The 21,468-nt window shown below is 37.1% G+C and overlaps 4 protein-coding genes across 9 annotated transcripts; 3 read left to right on the top strand and 1 right to left on the bottom strand.

The window, feature by feature from the left end:
• Nucleotides 1-998: 998 nt before the first annotated feature.
• On the bottom strand, nt 999-4,237 carry CRCK2 (calmodulin-binding receptor-like cytoplasmic kinase 2). Of its 3 annotated transcripts, none has more exons than XM_011094405.2 (6): nt 3,880-4,237; nt 2,920-3,194; nt 2,628-2,796; nt 2,455-2,544; nt 2,050-2,351; nt 999-1,605 (listed from the first exon to the last, which is right to left on the bottom strand). In XM_011094405.2, the coding sequence occupies exons 1-6, from the start codon at nt 4,136-4,138 to the stop codon at nt 1,384-1,386; spliced, it is 1,317 nt and encodes a 438-aa protein (XP_011092707.1). In that variant the 5' UTR covers nt 4,139-4,237; the 3' UTR covers nt 999-1,383. The 3 variants fall into 3 exon arrangements, with proteins under 3 accessions (XP_011092707.1, XP_011092722.1, XP_011092715.1); XM_011094420.2 differs by having other exon boundaries at nt 2,920-3,152; XM_011094413.2 differs by having other exon boundaries at nt 2,920-3,155; nt 3,880-4,236.
• Nucleotides 4,238-7,339: 3,102 nt separating this feature from the next.
• RLK4 (receptor-like protein kinase 4) lies at nt 7,340-11,266 on the top strand. The gene is made up of 2 exons (XM_011094394.3): nt 7,340-10,142; nt 10,761-11,266. The coding sequence occupies exon 1, from the start codon at nt 7,482-7,484 to the stop codon at nt 10,080-10,082; it is 2,601 nt and encodes an 866-aa protein (XP_011092696.1). The 5' UTR covers nt 7,340-7,481; the 3' UTR covers nt 10,083-10,142; nt 10,761-11,266.
• Nucleotides 11,267-11,584: 318 nt separating this feature from the next.
• Nucleotides 11,585-16,993, top strand: LOC105172796 (MATE efflux family protein). 2 transcript variants are annotated; one of them, XR_016065860.1, is made up of 9 exons: nt 11,585-11,995; nt 12,269-12,894; nt 13,160-13,216; nt 13,289-13,527; nt 13,640-13,758; nt 13,894-13,980; nt 14,291-14,351; nt 16,751-16,815; nt 16,926-16,993. XR_016065860.1 is itself a non-coding variant. In XM_088881330.1 (8 exons), exons 1-7 carry the CDS (start codon nt 11,666-11,668, stop codon nt 14,342-14,344), a joined length of 1,512 nt encoding a protein of 503 aa, XP_088737456.1. In that variant the 5' UTR covers nt 11,585-11,665; the 3' UTR covers nt 14,345-14,351; nt 16,751-16,884. The 2 variants fall into 2 exon arrangements, 1 of the variants encoding a protein (XP_088737456.1); XM_088881330.1 differs by lacking the exon at nt 16,926-16,993 and having other exon boundaries at nt 16,751-16,884.
• Nucleotides 16,144-20,756, top strand: LOC105172806 (ARID/BRIGHT AND ELM2 DNA-binding domain-containing protein). Of its 3 annotated transcripts, none has more exons than XM_088881325.1 (3): nt 16,144-16,290; nt 16,722-17,670; nt 19,603-20,756. In XM_088881325.1, the coding sequence occupies exons 2-3, from the start codon at nt 16,744-16,746 to the stop codon at nt 20,446-20,448; spliced, it is 1,773 nt and encodes a 590-aa protein (XP_088737451.1). In that variant the 5' UTR covers nt 16,144-16,290; nt 16,722-16,743; the 3' UTR covers nt 20,449-20,756. The 3 variants fall into 3 exon arrangements, with proteins under 3 accessions (XP_088737451.1, XP_020547578.1, XP_088737449.1); XM_020691919.2 differs by lacking the exon at nt 16,144-16,290 and adding an exon at nt 16,310-16,595; XM_088881323.1 differs by lacking the exon at nt 16,144-16,290 and adding an exon at nt 16,310-16,595 and having other exon boundaries at nt 16,695-17,670.
• The last annotated feature ends 712 nt before the right edge of the window (nt 20,757-21,468 follow it).

The raw sequence follows: 21,468 nt of genomic DNA, 5'->3' as shown, positions 1-21,468 counted from the left end.
TTCAAAAAATCCTCTGAGGTAGAAATTGTCATACACGTGCCTTGATTGAGATAATGGGTCTGAAAAGTGTATTTTTTTTGACAATTTTGCCCTTTTCTCTAATCTAATATATATAATTATAAATCTTAAAATAGTATATAAGTATTTATTGATAATAAAATATTATTTTATATGTAAATATATAATTATATTAATATTTTTAATATAATATTTTTTAATTAAATTAATTAAAAATTAAAAAAAATAGCAGGGAGAGAGGGAGGGTGCTACTGCACTCCTCCTCCAACCCTGGGCAACGGCGACGCCCGTCACCCGTCGTCCTCGACATTTGGGCGACGCCGTCGTCCTCGACATTTGGGCGACGCCGTCGCCCAGACGCAAGGCGATGGTTGTTGCCCCTCTGTGGGGGGCAGGCGACGGGGTGGAGGAGGAGTGAGGGAGAGGGGGAGGAAGGGTAGGTCGGGGTGGGGGTTTTGATTATTATTATTTTTTAAATAATAATTTTATTTTATAAATTATAATATTACATATAATATATTTGTATCCAATATGTCATTCAACTCATTTTTTAAAGTCATGCAGGAATGAAAAACCCCAATAAATCTCTAATTGGCATGTCATGTTATTTTTTGGTCAAAAATCAAAATGTCTGCTACTGAATGACTAAATTTTCATCAATTTTGAAACTTAATGAACTTATAAAAATGAGCATAATTATCGAACTAAAATTAATATTCAGCATATTTAATGAACAAAAATAATAATTATTTTTATATATTATAAATATATTTTAATAGACCAAAGTTGACCAGGTTGATCAGGAGAGGTATTTTAGTCATTGTCTTTAAAAAAATAAGCTCAAGTCGACTAGGAAGGAGTGTGAGTCTTTATTTATAATATAGGGGTGATTAATATTTAAATTTTCACAGGGGATTTTTTGATATTTTTATATCATAAGGGGTCAAAATGAATTTAACTCTTTGTAAAAGTCGCATGCATATAGAATTTGCCACAAATTACTAGTAGAGATGAATGAAGTACAACAATCGTTGCCCGTCTTAGCTGTTCAAACCAAGCTATCAACTCATTAAGAAAGATCTCTCAGCTCAACAATATACATATGAAAAGAATTTACTATACATACAAGCCGAACATGCAAATTAAACCACCTTAATATCTTTGCACTCTGGCTGGAAATTCTCCAAACTGCCTACTATTCCATCTGTAGTGTATATCATATATATAACAATCATTTCAACTCCGGTTGCTTTTTCCATTTTTCACCCCATGCAACTCAGACACCATGATAAAACCAAGCAATTTGTGTGAAAAATGAATTCCATGGTATCTGTGTCACACTCGGATGGAGGTACCGGAATAGGGTCAAATTACATCTGAAGTTGACAATAATTCCTTGTAATCCTTCCTGATGCTCCAAAGGATCTCTGCACATTTCTTCATGGCCGGTCTGTTTTGCCGGTGGGGAGCCAAACACTGCAATGATAACTCAAGAATCTTTTCCAAGGCAAAGTTATTTGCAGGAGACCTCGCCAGCCTTGGGTCCAAAACTAGAATTGCATCACCATTTGTAAACTTCTTTACAGCCTGCAATTCAAAACACATAAGACAGAACCGTGGAAACTATTGGTTCAAGAAATCTCTAAGTGGCGATTTTCTCATCTATGACACGACAGGACACTGTTGGAGTGTTGAAAGCCGACATTCTAGTTATGTATAGTTGATGGGCAGTGTTTATTGTAATTGTATGAAAATTTTATCCTAGTAAGAAAAGTCTTGATCAACTATGAACATATCAATTCTTCATCTCCAAACCATGTAAATTGTGTGTTTATGAGTTTTGCTTTTATTTCTTGTTTCCAGAATTGAATAGAAATGATTAGCTCAAGGAATTGATGTGATAAATTTAGCAACTATGAATAGATAGGTTCTGTTTTACTTTTTCACCAGACTTCCCCATTGATTCATCCCATGAGCAATATAGGCGAATGAAAATGCGCATACCACAAAAGGCAAGGTAAATAACTATACCCATCTCGCCGTGATCCGCTCCTTGAGTTCCCTTTTTGGCTCTATAGGGCGTCTGCCCGTAACAAGCTCCACAAGCAAAACACCAAACGAGTAAACATCACTCTTCTCCGTGAGCTGATAAGTTTTCAGGTATTCAGGGTCTAAATATCCTGCTGTTCCTTTAACTTGAGTAGAAACATGTGTGGCTCCTGACTCACTATCAGCCGCCAGTCGTGCAAAGCCAAAGTCGGCTACTTTAGCTCGTGAGTTTTCAGTGAGGAGAATGTTGGAAGACTTGATGTCTCTATGGATGACGGGATGATCTGCATGAAAAGAACCTCCCTTTTTTCAGCAGGCAATCAGATAATACCAGAAATTCAAATTTCTTCATATCGACGGAAAAATAACATGGTTCTGAATTCAAACCTGTGTACATGTGTAGATATGTGATTGCATGAGCCACATCAATTGCAATGTCTAGCCGCGAGGCAAAATCAAGAACATTGCCATGAACACCTGCATCATAGTAAACAGGATGGCATAACTGAGAAAAGTATGGAAAGAAATAAGCAAAGAAATGTAAGGATCGGAAAACTCACAATCCAAGTGCTCTCTGAGGGTTCCATTTGGAACATACTCGACGACAAGAATCCTTTCATCGTCATGCTCCAAAAATCCATAAAATTTTACTAGATTCAGATGCTCCACTTTTGACAGAGTCTGGACCTCACTCTGAAACTCAACTCCTAAATGTTTATCATACACAATCTGCAAAGAGAGATAAACCTTAAAAAACAAACAATAGCGAAGGTCCAAATTTATTTACTCTATTCCATATTTTGTGCAAAAATAAATATCAAGCTAATGCAATTTTATGTTATCACATTCGACCTTCTTTGCTCGTTTAACTGCAACGAGAGTTCCATCTCCCAGCTGACCCTTATATACTGTTCCAAATCCCCCTTGTCCAATCTTAAAACTAGGTGAAAAATTCCTGGTTGCCTTGAGGATTTCTTCCATCGTGAACTTAACACTTCCTGGCTCTTTTGTTCGAGTCGAATCATTTGAGCTACCGTAGATGCTAAGATTTGAACTACGTCTCTTCCTGCTCCCAGAACTTGAAGCTTCTGACAACACAAAGAATTGATGAACTAAACAACTTTCCCCTGCCATACAAGTAATTTCACCAAGCCCTTTAGAGACAAAAAGGCACCAATCTGAAGTTCCTGAGGACCCACACGAGATTGAAAATGCACCTTTTGGTCCTAGAACTCGGTTCTATATGGATTTTAAGGGTCTGGATGCATAGAACAGATTCTGGAAATTCCAATATACTATTTCAAACCCATCACACTGATTAAAATAATTAGCTAAAAATGGTAACAAAGTGTTCAAAACACATACATAATCAAAACTATTGCATTAAATGCTTCACTACCATAATTACCACATATAATATAAGTTGAAAGTAATATTTGAGACATTTTTTTCTCAAATAAATCAATAATTAATAGTCATGTCATCAGTTTAAGCCACATTCTACATATGAAAAGAGGATAGATCAACTACTGATTGTTACCATGTTATCACTTATAAATCCCACCAGAAAAAAACAAAAACTCCCAAATGAATCCACAATTTCAAAAGCTTAACCCTTTTTTCAGCTAAGATCCTAAAAGATCACAATCTTTCAATTTCCTCTAACAAATTAAAGAATCTATTGACTATTTACCCGAAATTTTTATTCACCATTCAACCACAACTTATCACAAAACCGAAATTTTGGAAACGAATTGATGAGAGCGACTCAATCAGATGCCCGAAGCTGAAAGAAAAAAAGTGATCGTGTACCAGATGAATCATTATTGAATGCGCTGGTTGAGCTTTTCTTATCCTGCTCAGGGGGAGTGAAACAAGCCACCAGCGCCTCTGCCACGGAGCGGGCGGCGCTCTTGACTGGGTTCTTGCAGGAGGAAGAGGTGGTGGTAGCTGACTTGTGAGAAGAGGCAGAAGCGGAGGAAGAGAACGTGGTGGAAGTCCCCGAGTGAGACAGATTGGTGGGGATGCCGCCGGAACTCCTCCCTCGGCCACCGAACAGCGGGCTTCTCATTGTTAATTGTATGTACCCCTACCACGTTGTGCGAGAGAGAGAGAGAGAGAGAGAGAGAGAGATGGCGGGCAGTAGCCATGCAATTAAGTGCAAGTTGCTCAATTTCAACTGCTAAAGACAGTGACTTTGACTTTTATTTATCTCAATATTTTTGCAATTCAATTATTTAGGTGGGCTAATTTCAGCCACTTTCTTTTCTCCCCTTAATAATAATATGATTTTCTTGAAATGGTAATGATAATATTCAAATTATATCTGATTTTATTTTCTAAATTTATTTTCAATTATACTAAAAAGAAAAAAAAAATACCGAGTTATCAATGATCAATGCATTAATCTACTAACTGACACTGAAATTTTATAAATAAATTTAAAATTAAATTTACCAATCGATATTGAGACTCCACAAAATATCATATAAGAACCCTACCGGATGTGGGGGCATTTATATCACATTTTATATCAATCTGTTAATTATATTGATATATTTATCGAATCAATATATTTACTCAACTTTTTATATAAATATAATAATATAATTACTACTTTTAAAAAAAATACAAGTTGAATTTTCTCATTTTCAAACTTTATAATAGTCGAATAAAAAATACACAAAATTCTTGAAAATGAAATCTTGATATATTTTTATTAATAATCAATTAAAGAATATTTTTGACTCCGAAAGTTCAAAGTCTTTTTTTTTAATCTAAAATTATCCGTATTTTCTTCGAATAAAAGCCGAATACCAAAAAATACGGTTCCTATTATTTAATGGGGCATATATTATAGTATAGTATAATATATAATATACGATTGAATTAAGTTGTTCCAGCTGGTTTTTTTGTATATTATGAAATAAACTTAGGTTGACTAAACTATATACTATATTCCAATAAATGCAAAATATGAGACGACCCCCTGCCCAAATTTCAAACCTTAGCTGCCTCGTATTTTCCATGTGTCCGATATAAAAATCTACAATATCATTTAATTATATGCTAATGATAATCAAAGTTAATACTAAGATCAATTAATTATTCAAGGACATTCTATTAAGAAAAATTCAAATTTATATTTTGGCCTGACCGGAATTAATCATTATTGCATTTCGTAATTTAATTTATTTACACTTATAAAAAAATATTATCAATTATACAATAAATATAATAATATTTCTAGCATGCTACGTAATTAAATTTTCTTTGGGTGAAAATATTGCGTGGATTGCTTACCTTTGAGGATACTTTTTGGTTTGTGACATGAAGTAATTATAACTCTAATGAACTAATGTACTATTTACCGTAACAAGAATCATATGTCCAAATCGATAATAATTATGATAATTAAAAATCACTAAACAATATTCATCATCATTAAAGTTTGGTATAATACTTGTGCACTACTTCAAGCGGGTGGATTGTAATTTTTATTTTTTTATTAAATGCAAGCAGACATCTCACATTACTAGTAAACGAAAAGTTTTAATTACTTATAAAGCATAATGATTCATTTCAAGTGATTTTTTTTTATTTTTTATTTTTATGATAAAGTTATAAAGCTCGTATAAAATTAGGAGCCCGCGTGTAATCAGACGTTGAATGTGTTGCAGGCCACATTATTGTCTATCTCAGCTGCGTATGAGTTCTACAATTCATGGACTTAATGCAATTTACCCTCATGTGATATGATAAATGAGTAAATTACCCTCTTATGATAAAAGAATAGTAATTACCTCCCTATGCTTTTGAAAATGAAGCCAAGGAGATAAATTGGCTCAATTTAAAAAACACAGAAAGGTAAATTGTTAACTTCTTTTTATGAGGGATAATTTGCTCATTTGCAATATCACTGCCGTTGAAAAAAATGCACTTTGCTAGAGAAAGGATTTTGCAATTTATAAGTGAATCAAATTCTTCATTTGTGACCAATATAAATCGCTTATTTATTCAATTCATTTATTAAAGAAAAAATTGTAATTTTTGTTTCCCTTGAATCAGCTATAAGTCCAAATTTTGACATTTGACTTGAGACTTATTACATCAATTCATATTCCAAAAAATCTAAACTTTGGATACAACATTGGATGTCTGGATCTTACATATTTTATTTTATTGGATCTTACATGTTGGAATATACGAAAATTGTATGCGTCTCATTGTTGCTATTGATGTATGTAACGGGAAGCTAAAGCATTACCGTGTTAGTATCTCATTGCTCACTCTGTACTCTATAGACATGAAGCTGTTAACAATCTCTCATCAAGCTGAATTGAACAAGTTATCTTGTTAATTAGCCCTCAAGAACAAGTTACCCTTGTTTCCCCTTTTGCTTGCTCCTCTCATATCCTTTCAGATCTTCATAATGTCGTACGTCATGGCCCTAGGACGACCATGGTTGATGGAAGACAGAAATTGCGGTTGAAGCCATACTCTCAATACATTCTTACCTCCCAATTCTGATGAAAAATATTGTAATACTATTCATGAAAAATACATCAGAGACGTCGTTGTTAGTCTGGCCATGTTGGCATCGACGGTCACAAAACGATGCAGAAGGTACCAACCTCTTTCTTTTATCTATAAGAGACGTCTTCAATAGATATTGAAAGACTATGATTTTCTACAATATGCTAATAATTGAAAATAAATTTTTGTATTCTCAAACAATATCATAATTTGTAAAAATTGAAATGTACATAATTGTCTCCCATTCCACCATGTACATATAGATTTTCCTTTTGTTTTGTTTCAATTGGTTAAAGTTGTTAAAGAATGGTGCAATCTACCGCACGAGGCACGTTGCTCAATTTGGTCAAATGCGTACCAATTCCCAGTACATTACTGCCCCATGATCTTCACTTGACCAAAAGTCACAATTATTAATCTATTTTCTTGTTCTGTTGATTGATTATCCCTATGTCAAGACACAAGTCCAAACTGGTGTAATGGGAATTCAAGAATCCAAGATCATCTGTCTGCCACGACACCCTCCCTCCAGATTTTATTACTCGATGCCCCTCTCTTTTCACCAAAGTAACCTCGTTAAGAACCGAACTGCCCCTCACGAATAGAAGGATGTTTACGTAATTTCAAGAACTTGACATTTGTTCATAGTCTTGTCCGTTAGCGACAGCTTTTTCAGATAATCAAGATTTCCAAGAAAGTAATAAAATAAAATATATCATTAAAATAAAATAAAATCCATTATCACTAGTTCTTCTGCACCTAACCTCTGCAACTTCAAAGAACAAACAGCACTCACTCTCTCTCCATTTCTTCACTAGAGTAATGTTCTTGTTTCAGGCTTTCAGCTACTAAAATAAAATGCTCGGTTTTCCATCAAAATGGCAATGGAGTTAACCCTCATATTTGCTGTAATTTCCATCTTTTCATCATATTTCCTTCCTCCGGTTGCTTCAGAACCGCTGATAAAACCCATAAGCCCGTGTACAAATTCAACGCATTTCTCCAAGAAAGTTCAGGATTTAGCCGAGTCAAGTGGAAAGGCACTCAAGGGTAGCGTAAAGTTGGAATCTTTGCAGCAATCGCAGGTAGTTCTGAGGGGGAACACCACGATTACAAGTGCGAACAAGACTTTTAGGCTGGGATTTTTCGCCCCAAATGATGAATTCAAGTGGTATTTGGGCATTTGGTACGCTTCCATCCCCATTCCCACATATGTTTGGGTTGCGAACCGTGAGAAGCCCATCAAGAATTTGTTGTCAGCAAGCGCAGAGATCACTGAGGATGGGAAGTTAGCTGTTATAGACCAAGATTCAAGAACCCTTATGTGGGAGACAAGCAATGTTGAGAAAGCAAGTGAGTTGAGGCTTTTAGAGCAGGGAAATTTGGTGCTTTTGAGCAGTGATGGGAGAATTGTGTGGCGAAGCTTTGATTTTCCAACTGATACATGGCTTCCAGGCATGAACCTGACGGCTGAGCAAAGACTGACTTCTTGGAAGAGCTCCATTGATCCAGCTCCTGGAAGGTATTCCCTGAGGTTAAATCCTCCTGATTATGGTGAGATTGCTCTATATTACAGCAATGGTGGTAGTGTTGATATGATTAATTCGCATACATATTGGACTACTGGTAACTGGAGTGGAAATGCGTTTGCTGGGGTTCCTGAAATGACCATTCCTTACATATATAGGTTTGATTTCATAGATCCGTTTACACCATTGGCAACTTTTGGGTACACAGAGGTCCCATTAGAAAGTGGTATAAAGCCTCCCTTGACGAGGTTTGTCCTGGACCACATGGGCCAGCTGAAGCAATTCACATGGTCCCAACAAAGTGAAGTGTGGAACACATTTTGGTCGCAGCCTGAAAATGTATGTAGAGTATATGCATTATGTGGAAATTTGGGGTTCTGCAATGGTAAACCGTTCATTCCATGTGAGTGCTTCAATGGTTTTAGGCCTATTGACAGTGTTTCTTGGGGTAAGGAAGATTTTTCTGAGGGTTGTTGGCGTCAGGGTGGTGAGACTTGTAATGAGGATGATAAATTTGAGGAAGTTGGAGCAGTGAGCTATGACAGAACTACGGTTGTATCTTTCACTGGGGGTAGGAGTGAGTGCGAACGTGTGTGTCTGGGAAATTGTTCTTGCATTGGTTTATATCACAATCCAAATAATAACTTATGCAAGAATCTATACGGTTCGCTTTTAAACCTGCGTAATGTTACTTCTGATAGCACTATCCAGGATATGTTGTATGTGAGAGTGCAAACAACTGCAGGTGGCAAAAAGAAGAACAAGAAAACAACTTTCTTGGTCGGAATGATTTGTGGCATTCTTGTGATCCTGAGTGTGGGAACAATAAATTTGTTGTACTTAAGGAGGAGAAAGGTTAGCAGAAGAAAGGGGGACGAAGATAGCGTGTTAGTAACAAACCTAAGGGTTTTCTCTTATAAGGATCTCCATGCTGCGACCAGGGGATTCTCTGAGAAGCTTGGTCATGGAGGCTTTGGGGCTGTTTTTCGAGGGGTATTACCAGATTCTTCTGCCGTGGCTGTGAAAAGACTTGAAAGGCCTGGTGGTGGCGAAAAGGAATTTCGAGCAGAAGTGTGTACTATTGGAAATATCCAGCATGTTAACCTTGTCAGATTGAGAGGATTTTGTTCTGAAAATTCCCATCGTCTTCTGGTTTATGATTACATGCCAAATGGACCTCTTAGCATGTACTTAAGACATGGCAGTCAGAGTCTCAGTTGGGATGTCAGATTTCGTGTTGCTGTTGGAACAGCAAGAGGCATTGCTTATTTACATGAAGAGTGTCGAAACTGTATCATACATTGTGATATAAAGCCTGAGAATATCTTATTGGAAGAAGATTTCTCAGCAAAGGTCTCAGATTTTGGGTTGGCAAAGCTGATTGGCAGGGACTTTAGCAGGGTGCTTGCAACCATGAGGGGTACCTGGGGCTATGTTGCACCAGAGTGGATTTCTGGTGTTGCAATCACCACGAAAGCTGATGTATATAGCTATGGGATGACATTGTTGGAGTTAATAGGCGGTCGCCGGAATGTGGAGGGGCCACCTTCAGCTGGTGGAGGCGGAGAGGGTGAAACAGAGAAGTGGTTTTTCCCTCCCTGGGCAGCACGCCAAATAATTGAGGGAAATGTTGCAGCAGTGGTTGATGAGAGGCTTGGTAGCACGTATAATGAGGTGGAGGCAGCACGTGTTGGATTAGTTGCAGTTTGGTGTATTCAGGATGATGAATCTACAAGACCTACAATGGGAATGGTGGTGAAAATGTTGGAAGGAGTAGTTGAGGTGGCCGTTCCACCACCTCCGAAGCTGCTTCAAGCGCTAGTTTCTGGTGAGTCCTTTCAGGGAGTCGGGCCTGAATCCGGGAAAAGGGTACTACAGGAGGATAACAGCAGTTTTGATGATAACGTCTCGGTCTCCATAGATTCCAAGGATTCAAAATTGTCAATATAGCTTCAGTTTGTTTTGCTATCCATGTCGAAGTAACATACTTATACTAACAATTTTGAAGAGGTAAACGATGGTGCTCATTGCTTTACTCTTTGTTAATATAAGTTCAATTCCATTTTATTTCACAGCATCTTAATCATCTGCTATCTATTCAATGAAAATCAACCAAATAGGACTTTTACTTGCAGAAAATTCAACTCATCCTTTTCCACCGTTTCTTCCACTGAAATGAGGCCTACTCGCATATGATCCCATAGACTTCTTTTAAGGATTCAAATCTGACTAACACAGTGCAGGCTTTGATATAAACCATGAGGAAATCTTAATATTTAGTGCAAACAGTATTGTCCAAAGCCAGTTGTCCTCTTTCCTTCTTTATGGCTTCTCTTTTCTATTTCGTTAACTTTAAACTGGGCACTGTATGCTGAAGCCATCCATCTTGTGTGCCTAGGATGTTGGCTAAATTTGCTTCAACGGTACTATTTGCATACCATGATTCATGAGGTGATATTTTTCCCTATAAGTTCCTGATGATGATGCATGGTAGTAGTTAAGCTGTTAAATCAAACGTGTTCTTCTATAGTTCGGACTTTCTTGTACTCATGCAAGCAACAGAATTACCTGCATCACAAAATCTGAATGTTTTTATTCGAACATAACCTTCTTTTTCTTGCTCCAAAGATGTAGGGATAAACAACAGATGCTCAGTGGTTTAAATTGGAGCATTGAAACCAGGACGAGTTTAACATCAATGGGATCTTTCAATTGCATACTAGAGTCGAAAGAATGAAGCAGAACAGAACAGATATTTTATCACACTGCTGCTATGTCGGTGCTGGGACGTGTTAACAAGAATTTTGCAAGATGTGCTCTGAATAGAGTATTTCGTGATGGTGTTTTAATTTACAAAATTCACGGGAGGCTGAAAACCGACCAGGAATAGCTGCCATTGCTGCTCGTAGTGATGTAAATTTCTCGTTTCGTTTGTAACAGCTGCCATTGTTGTTCATAGTGATGTAAATTTCTAGCTTCGTTTGTAACTCAACCATCTAACTAGATGAGGATTTGGGAACTGGGAATGGTTTTTATGGTTTTATGTATCGAGTAGTCTGGAAACTGATTTGTGGATAGATTATCTCGTTTGTAACTTTTTTGTTGATGTCAGCAAATTTTATGAATTTTATTAACTATGTATCTATCTGTTGGACGTAAACATACGTCAAGAAGATTAATGTAAATTTTGAAATTATAAAAAAATTATATATTTTCATCAAATTGAAAGACAACGTAATTATTCCTTAATCTTATGTTATCTTCAAATGTCGAGACCAAGTCATGTCTAAAAAAGGACCAGCCAACATTTGTCAGAAATTCCTGTTCTGTAGAGGGTATGATAACAGAAATCTTATAAATAGAAAACAAAAGGGAAACAGGGTCAAGAAATCTATGCACAGAAAACCAGATCTAGAGAGTTTAACAAGAAAGAAGAATATTTCCGACAACATTCAAAGATTGAGGGTGTTACAGAAAATGGAAGAGGAGGAGCATTGGACAGCAATGTCTCACCCTCTTCAATACCGTCATCAATGGTTGTCCTGGAAATGGAGAAATCATCATCTGATACCAAATCCTCGTCCAACAATGAGGCAATGCTCCACGAGGCACCCTCTGTCTTGTTGTTGGACGGTGATGCAGGGGACTATCCGCCAGTGCAAAGCTTTCAGGACGCACAAACTTTGTTACAGATAGAATCAGTAAAGTTATGGGCTATTGCAGCTCCCATTGCCTTCAACATTCTATGTAATTATGGCATCAACTCCTTCACCAGCATTTTTGTTGGACACATTGGAGATGTTGAGCTCTCTGCTGTTGCCATTTCTTTATCCGTCATTGCAAACTTATCGTTCGGCTTCTTGGTGAGTTATGACCGTTTTGAAGTTTTATCATCAAACAACGCACTTCAAGTACTATGTTTTGGACTTTCGTCAGTCCAAACACTCCCAAAAAGCATTTGTCTCTTGTTCTATATCAAGTTTTGTTGTCTTTGTTTCATGACAAGCTCAAAATCAATGTTCTAAAAGACGAAAGCACAACTGAAACGCAGTTGAAAACACAATAATCTTCAATTTGATTCTTATTTCATGCATGAGATCAAATTAATGCTCACAGTTTATTTGCTTGAATAACAGCTTGGCATGGCTAGTGCCCTGGAGACACTCTGTGGGCAGGCATTCGGAGCTGGAGAAATAAAAATGCTTGGAGTGTACATGCAAAGATCATGGATTATCCTTACAGCAGCCTGTATCTGCCTGTTGCCCCTCTACACCTATTCCACACCAGTGCTAAAGCTACTAGGCATACGGCACGACATAGCCGATCTAGCCGGAAAATTCTCTGTAAAAATCATCCCTCAGATGTTTTCTCTAGCCTTAAACTTTCCCACACAGAAATTCCTACAAGCTCAAAGCAAAGTGGTAATTCTAGCATGGGTTGGATTTGTGGCTCTAATCATCCACATCATTGTGCTATTTATGTTCATTAGAGTGTTCAAGTGGGGATTGGCTGGTGCAGCAGCGGCCTACGACATATCTGCATGGGGGATTGCTCTGGCTCAAATGGTGTACATTGTGGGTTGGTGCCAAGATAGCTGGACAGGTTTGTCTTGGCTCGCATTCAGAGAGATTTGGGCATTCTTGAGGCTTTCTATAGCTTCAGCCATCATGCTTTGCTTGGAGATTTGGTACTTCATGAGCATAATTGTTCTCACCGGCCATCTTGACAATCCGGTCCTGGCCGTAGGATCCCTTTCTATCTGGTAAGCCATCTTCGTCTCAGTTCCATGTCCGTGGTTGGTTTGAGTTATTCAATTAGCATAAGCTAGGAAAAGAACATATATGGTCACCCATATAACTAAAGTTGCCGTAAAATATTGCAAAATTACAATTTTACCCCTAACAATAAAATGCATGCCACAGTACAACATTGGTTCAGGCTACATGATTCATGCTTCAGCAGTTTTGATTTCTTGGTACCTGATTTCCCAACATGTTATGTTTGATATCTTACTGATTTGCTTTCAGCATGAACCTGAATGGATGGGAAGGAATGATATTCATAGGTGTGAATGCAGCAATAAGGTAATTAAAAGAAACACCTTCTAATCCCTTCTTCAGACACTAGTTCTTCACCACCCTGGTTTTTCCTTTCAGCGTTCGCGTATCCAATGAGCTTGGATCGGGACACCCGAGGGCTGCCAAGTGCTCTGTTTTTGTGGCGGTCTTTGAATCCCTCATCATAGGCCTCTTGAGCATGGTAGCCATAATGGCAACAAAGAATCATTTTGCGGCCCTTTTCACCAGCAGTGAGCAAATGCAGAAGGCAGTTTCCAATTTGGCCTATCTTCTTGCAGTAACCATGGTTCTCAACAGTGTTCAACCAGTTATATCAGGTACGTTTCTGACAATGCCAACACTTACAAATTAAAGGGTCATCCTAAGACTTAACATCTTGGGATTTGAACAAGTCCCTCCTGCTTAATCATAGTTGGGAAACAATTGCAGGTGTTGCTGTTGGAGGAGGATGGCAGGGGCTGGTGGCTTATATCAATCTAACTTGTTATTACATCATAGGTCTCCCTGTTGGATTCTTGCTTGGTTACAAGACTAGACTGGGTGTTCAGGTAGCCTCTGCATTCGGCAAAATCCTTTTCAGATTGTTTCGATTTCGTCAGCGTTTTCTTGTTATCTTGAATTATTGTTTAGCATGTGTTTCCTTGGTATTCTGATTCATGTGTTCTTGATGTGTTTGCTTGTAGGGGATATGGATGGGCATGATATTTGGGACTTTTCTGCAAACTGTAATTCTTTTGATCATTGTGTGGAAGACAAACTGGAATAAGGAGGTAATGATTGTAACTTGGTCATTTTCTGTTTTATTCCTCTGATTCAGAAAAAATACTAAGCAACTTGAATCAAACAAAAATATAGACGAGGAGTAATTGCATCTACAACCCTGAATTTTGGTTAAATTACAAAACGAACTGTATTACTACAATCGGGTGTAATAAGAAAATGAATAAACAGAGATGTTGATGCAATTATACAAATATAATATGAACTTTCTGCAATTTAACCATAGTTTAGGGGTCTCTATGCTATTTTCCCAAACATCTTTTTTGCTGCAGAAAACATTCTTATACTTGATGATTGCAGGTTGCAGAAGCATCAGAAAGAATGCGGAGATGGGGTGGACAATCTGTAGATTAGGAGGGATGTAAGAATCACTTGCTATTCTTGGGTAGCTAGGGTTTATATGATTGTGCAATTGCATCCTAAATCCATCACCTACACTCTATACCATTTGCATGACACCAATTTTGCCTAATCTAATTCACCAAAGTCTATTTATTCATGTGTGACCTAACTCCTCTTCTTTTTATTTATCATATCAAATTGCTAATATTCTATTTGCTAAGTATTAGATTATATCTAACGGTCTGGTGGATGTGATAGTAATTATTCTTACGAGCAGAAGTCAATGCATTGATATGTGAACTATGTTGATAGGCAACATTTAAGCTATTGTTGAACTTTAATGACGACATTTGAATTTCACCTGACAAGTAATGAAAATTTAAAAATTTTTAAAAAAAAGTGTTTAGTTTTTGCCCACATTCAATAAAGTTGGTGAATCTTTAGTGCTGATAACGTCAATTTTTTTGGGCCCACACTGTCATGGTGCGCTGCTTTTTTCAATAGAAAAATCAAAATCTTTGCCCCATTAAGAAATATGTTGGTGTGAGCATTAATTTTATCTTGTCAGAAAAATCAAAACGCAAATAAATTATCACAAATAGAAATATTTGGGTTAAAATATCAAAATGGCTACAATTTCTATTCTATCCTTTGATTCTTCTCTTCAAAAATATATTTGACAAATTCAAAAGATAATCTCCACATAGATCTCATTTGAATTTGAATTTCTATAACGTTAATTCGAAAGCTCATGCCTATAATCCTAAATTAAACGATATAGTCTTAATTTATGATTTGATGATTTGAAAGTAGGTTTGGCACCTGGATCTTTTTGAGATGATATTTGAATATTTATGACATTAGTTCGAGGGATTAGCGCCTGTAATCCCGAATTAAATGTTGTAATTTGTGGTGCACCTTTGATGAAAGAGTCGATCTCTGCCTTGAGCTGCATAGAGAGAATTATTTGCCTTCTTTCCTTGTTTTGCTTTTCATTCTCTATCTCTGTGTGTTTGAATGAGGTTCAAGGATCCCTTTATATAAGTGTTAAATAGATAGAGTTGAACATCTTTTGTATTATTTCTTTACAATTTAATTTGAAAAGATAAATACATCATAATTTTAAAAGTTTGAATATATATGACAAGTAAATATGGTGTTTAATGTTTATAATGAGGAGATGGTTCACATAATAAGGGTTTTGTTGCAATGATAAAATTGAGGTGCAAGAAGTAGAGATCCTCAATTTGATTTCTCTTTCACTAATTTTAGATGGATTTTGTAATCTTCTGTTTTAGAGTAAATATTTCATTTATTAAAAATGAAATCAAATTATTGACCAATAACATTGTGAATGTTAATGAAAATATATTTTTCTTTTATATGGAATGTGAAAATATAAAAATTAAGCCACTTTTATACACAAAAATACCAAATAATAAGCATCAAGTCAATAATTAAATATATATTGATTTATTAATTTTAAATTTGATGCATCTAAAAAATAATTATTATAAATGATTGTGGGCCCACAAAACCAATTGAAAACCCTTGGGGGTGTCCTAAGGACACATCATTTGACCTAGCAAATTATTATTTTCCCCCCAAAATACCCTCATTCCAACCCAATACTAACTCAATACCCAAGTCAAATTAATCATGGTTAAACAATAATTCCAACTATATATATATATATAAGTAATCCCCCATTCACCCCTTATACAAACCCTTGAAACCCCATCTTCTTCAATATTTCATTTGCCCCCAACATCTCTTCCATTTGCCCCCAAACAACCCCTCCCCCCCCCACCCCCTAATCCTAAGAGTGAAGTGGTGGTTTTGAAAACAAAAGTTGAAAATATATATGCAATAAAGGTCAAGAATTGAAGAAAAGAGGAGAGTCATCTCAGCCCTCATAGCACCCACCCTTTGGCCTACTTCTGAAAATTCAATTACTGGTACGTCTCTCTCTTTTCCCAATGACCCCTCCAAACAAATTCTTGATTTATTTTTGGGTTTTGTCCAACACAAAGTACCTGTTTCTGTACAAATATTGAAAAAAAAACCCGTCTTTCTCTCCTTCTCTCTCTATTTCTCTCTCACTATGGTCTAGAGAGAGAAAAGAGCGGGACTTGAAAATCTTTTTTCTTTCTCATGGGGTCTCAAGATTTTTTTTCATCCAAGTAGTATTCGACATCAACTTTCGTCCCGCCAAAAACCCACCTGAATATCACTGCCCTTTTGCTATAATCGCATCGTGAAGGTCCAAAACTCTCATCTCTTTGCTCTTCGGAGTTTACGCACACCTGCACATTCATTATCTGTTTCGTTTCTTGATGTGCTGTGTTATGTATGTATACAGTGTGAAATGAGTATGGTTTGTTTCTAGGGTCTGAAAAATATACAAAACGATGGCAGGATGGTTGAAGAGAGAGAATGAGTCTAGCGTAGAAGAAAGCTTGGGTGCTCCTCAGAAAACCGAGGTTTGTTCCGATTCTGAAAACGAAAACAATAGCGATAAGAAGCTTAAGTCCTTGTTCGATGAGTTTCTCGTGGTTTTCTTGAAAGAAGTTTCCGGCATTTCTTGTTTTAGGCCACTGCCACCGCTGATTGGTGAAGGGGAGGAAGTTGATTTGTTTAAGCTTCACGTTGTTGTAAGAAAGAGAGGTGGATATCGTGGTGTATCAGAGAACGGGTTGTGGAGTTTAGTGGCAAAAGATTGTGGATTCGAATTGAGAACTGGGGCGGCTCTGAAGTTGGTTTATGTTAAGTATTTGGATACATTGGACAGATGGTTGAGGAAGGCTGTTAAGGATCAACAGAGGGCCGAGACTGGTGCCCAAGAAACTTATCTTGGTTTCAGTGGGCTTTTGATGGAGTTGGAGTCGGATTTGAAGGTGTTTATGCCGGATAAAATCAAGAAAGGTGAGAAGTTTGTGGAATACAAGAAGAGTGCATTGGGAAGTGGTGGCGAGGATTTTGTGGAATTAAATATGGATGTTAAGAGTGTTGATAAGAAGTCAAGTAGAGAAAACAGAGAAGGTAATGTAAATGCTGATGAGAAACAATGTGTCGAAAAAGGTGGCTGCGTTATTGATCCGGCAACCGAGGATGACCCTGTCAGTCGGAAAAGGAAGCGCGAATGCTATATGAGCATGCTGAATTGGATTAGAGAAGTTGCAAGAGATCCTTGTGATCCTGCTATTGGGCTGTTACCTGAAAGGCATAAGTGGAAGTATTATGGGAGTGAACTGCAGTGGAAGCAGATTCTCATGGTTCGAGAGGAAATGCTTTTGAAAAGGAATGTTGATACAAGTCCTCAACAGTCAGTTTGGCAGGTGTGGATTATATTTCTGTCATGCTTGAAAGCAAATATATTAAATATGATACTATTTTCTGTTATAGTCCCTTTGAGATCTTTGAAGTTTATTCTGTACTTTCTTGTCTTCAGTAAGTACTGGGTGAATATTAAACAAAGGCTACAGACATGGAGCATAAGCAGATATCCAAAATTCCATGAATAACCTAATGACTTGCCTTCATTTTGTTTACTCTTTTTATGTTTGTGGGTTGAGAGTCTTTTATATGGTGTGGTTCTTACATTTTATGTACTGTATCATGGTTCCCCCTTTTAGTTATATATGATGCAATTGTGTTGTTTTCTTTTTCCAGTTTCCAACTTTGGAAATCAATCTTTCTGACGTTATTCCATGTGAACAGTAAATGGGTTCTTGACATGCAAAATAAACGGGCACTATCTTTTGGTTGTTTATAATCGTTTTGCCATTGCCATCAGCTTACAATTCAGGTACTGAACAGTGGATTACTTTTGCTATCGGAGATGCTATAGTTTCAAGCCAAGGGCATGATAAGAGGAAGCCCCAGTGTGGGTTGTCCGCACAAATTTTTGCCTTTCAATAATTTTGTTAGTGTGGTTTTTTTCTGTGCTTGAAAGAGTAATAGAACTCAATTTGGAAGATGAAGTATTTTCACTGACGCCATAACAACTAACTTGTGGTCCATGGTAAAACTGCTAACGAATGAAAAGTAAAGATTTTACCCGTATCATGGTCACGAGATAGAGAAATTTATGGTCAATTTTTGGGTTTTAGAAATTATCTTTCGATAGAATGGATCTCTATAATATAGCTGAGGCATGTAGGTGGTCTACTGTTTTTGCTAATATTGAAGGAGGTTTAAAAGTATGTGATTTATTTTCAACGGGGAATGTGGTGGGTTTCCTAGAGGCTCAAGCAAGTATGACCTGGTCAAAGTTTTAACAACTGAAATAGAAGATACATCCTTTCAATGACAATATTTTCGTGGCTTATATATAGTAATATCACAGCTTATGTGGAAGCCTATAACTCAGTTCAAGATTGTTATGTGTCGGCAGCCACATGACTATTTTGTGGCATTGACTAGTTTGACTGGCCTTGAGCATTCCTGTTATCAATCGTTGATCATCTCATCTAGTGAGCTAGTTATATTTTGCCCTTGCTCTCCTTGTTTTATTATTATTTTTACTTTAATAAAGATGAGCAGATTAATAATACTATGCTGGTAAAGTGCATAAATGCCCTTTTGAAGTTTCATGAATTTTGATGATCTTATTTACGAATAAAGAAATGAATAGAAAGTAACCGGGCTTGCTATCATATAAGAATTGCCTGAAGCCCTTTGAGGTGTTCGAGTTGACATTTTATGCTTTATTGAATACTTTTATGTTATTATATCACTGCAAATTCTCTGTAGCATGGAGGGCAGCGCTTCCATAATATGCACGAGGAGGAAGCTAAATAATTCAACAAGTACACTAGATTTCCTTGAATCTCTTGAAACTTAAGCTATCAAGAATAAGAAAAAAAAATCCTAATTTACTCTTTTATAGTTATATTAGCTATTGAAATTCAGAAAATAAATAGGATGGGACCATGTTTTGTTCTCTAATTATATGCAAGCACTACTAATAAGTTACTTTTGCTGCATTTGCTGCAAGCTTCCTTTATTCTAAAAGTCTAAAGTGAATAATTTGCATTAGCCTGCATTCTATTTTATCTAGCCAAGAATGTTATAGGAACTATAGTTGTAGTTAGCATAGTTCTTTGGTAGCGGCAACCCTAAATGCATGGCTTATTACTTCACTGGCTAGCTAGAGTGGTATTTACATTCTTTACTGTGTTAATGTATCATCTTTCACTTTGGAATCAAACTTGTCTTGGACTATATCTCAGAATCCCTTTGATCCAAACAGTTCTCTTACCTTGCAGAAGAAGCAAAAGATGCACCCAAGCCTGTATGATAATTATCAATGCAGTTCCGAGAGGTTGAGATGCAGCCAGCGGCTCCTTTCTGCCAAGGATCCTTCTCGCAAGGCACGGGAACGACTTAATCTCGAGTCATCTTCCTCAGATTGCGAGAGTGATGATGATTCAGCTGATAAACCATCTGATCCAACAGCTAATTCTGCTGGTTTTTGGGGCAAGCATCGCCAGAAGCGAATTCCCATAGGTACACCTTTTCAAGCAGATTTGCCAGAGTTCTGTGCAGCTGATTATGAAAGTGATTCTAAATGGTTGGGTACCAAAATCTGGCCACTGGATAAAGGAGCACAGAAGAAAAGCTTGATTGAAAGGGATCGTATTGGAAAGGGAAGACAAGAAATTTGTGGCTGTCAGTTTCCCGGCTCTCCTGAATGTGTGAGATTCCATGTTCGGGAGAAGCGGAGGAAAGTAAAGCTTGAACTGGACTCTGCTTTTTACAGGTGGAAATTTGATGGCATGGGGGAGGATGTTGCACTCTCCTGGACAAAAGAAGATGAGAAGAAATTCCAGGAAATAGTGGAGTCAAACCGTTTATCATTGGAAAAATATTTCTGGGATGAACTTTTCAAGTTTTTTCCTAACAAAGGCAGGGAGGTTCTGGTGAGCTACTACTTCAATGTTTTTCTCCTCCGGCGCAGAGGGCAGCAGAATAGAAGCAGCACAAGCAAGATTGACAGTGACGATGAGGAGTCTGAATTCGGACCAATCGCCAATAAGTTTGGTCAAATTGCTGCTAAATCTCCAGGCTCCATCTTTTGTTCCCCAAAGAAATCTCATTCGAATAGCAGATAGCTTTTCAAAGACTTGTTACAGTGTTGTTAGATGATGTAAATCTGCAGCAGTTTTTTGGTCGAAAGAATGTTGTTTTTTTGGCTGTCACCATCAACAATCAACTTTTTGATGCCATCTGCAGCCGTATATCTGATGACTATAAATACATCTAGCCTGGCGATGCATAGGAACATAGTCACAAGGTTAGTGCAACTCTTGAGCTGATCAGCTCCCATTTTGTTCTTTTTGTATGTCAGTCTTTCTCAAATATCAACTTATTATGAATATCAACAACTATTTTTTGGTAAACTTTTCCCTCCTTATCATTATCACTGTGGGCAGTTATCTTTAGCTTTCTTCCTTTCACTAGTTAGCTCATGCTCTCGCTTATTATGCATATATCGGTAACCCCCATTCATCGACTTCACTTTGCATGCACGGGATTCAATTAACCTCTTGTGCTATAACTGGAAAATCTACATAGCCTATTGTTTTCAACTTGTTAAGTTGATGCTTTCCCAAACAGAGTTCTCAATTCTTCTGGTCAACATTTATGGCTGCTGCAAACACCTTTTACAAGCTTTGCTTGGACCGACTGCTTTCTCTTTTCTCATTTTAACTGTCTAGCAACTTTGGCAGAACATAATTTACATTCAACAGTTCAAACTTGTGTATAGTTAGCATACACTTGGTTTCCACATCGTGTTTTTTGTACTTGCTAGTCTATTTTGTTCGAGCCTGGCTGAGGAAGAGTTACGGCCCTTACCGGGCATAAAAACGGAAAAAATGCTACTCTTGATTTTGACTAAATCTTTTTCTAGTTTTGGGATCAAACTAAAATTGGTAACAACTAAAAGTAGTAACTTTGAGACCCCATGTAAGATGTAGGACCACAAACACATTGTTAGCCTACATGTTCTGTTCGAGATCTTGATGTAAAGGCTGCCCTACTTTCACAAACAATGTTCCATGTTCAAAAGCTATCCCTTCTTCCACATGTTGTAATAATAAAGCACTAATAATTGTTGGTAGTTGGTTGCA

This window comes from Sesamum indicum, linkage group LG1, assembly GCF_026168435.1.
Source record: "Sesamum indicum cultivar Baizhima isolate 11 linkage group LG1, ASM2616843v1, whole genome shotgun sequence".
Taxonomy (NCBI): domain Eukaryota; kingdom Viridiplantae; phylum Streptophyta; class Magnoliopsida; order Lamiales; family Pedaliaceae; genus Sesamum; species Sesamum indicum.
The sequence above is the reverse complement of the archived record's forward strand: the minus strand, read 5'-3'. Positions and strand labels throughout refer to the sequence as shown.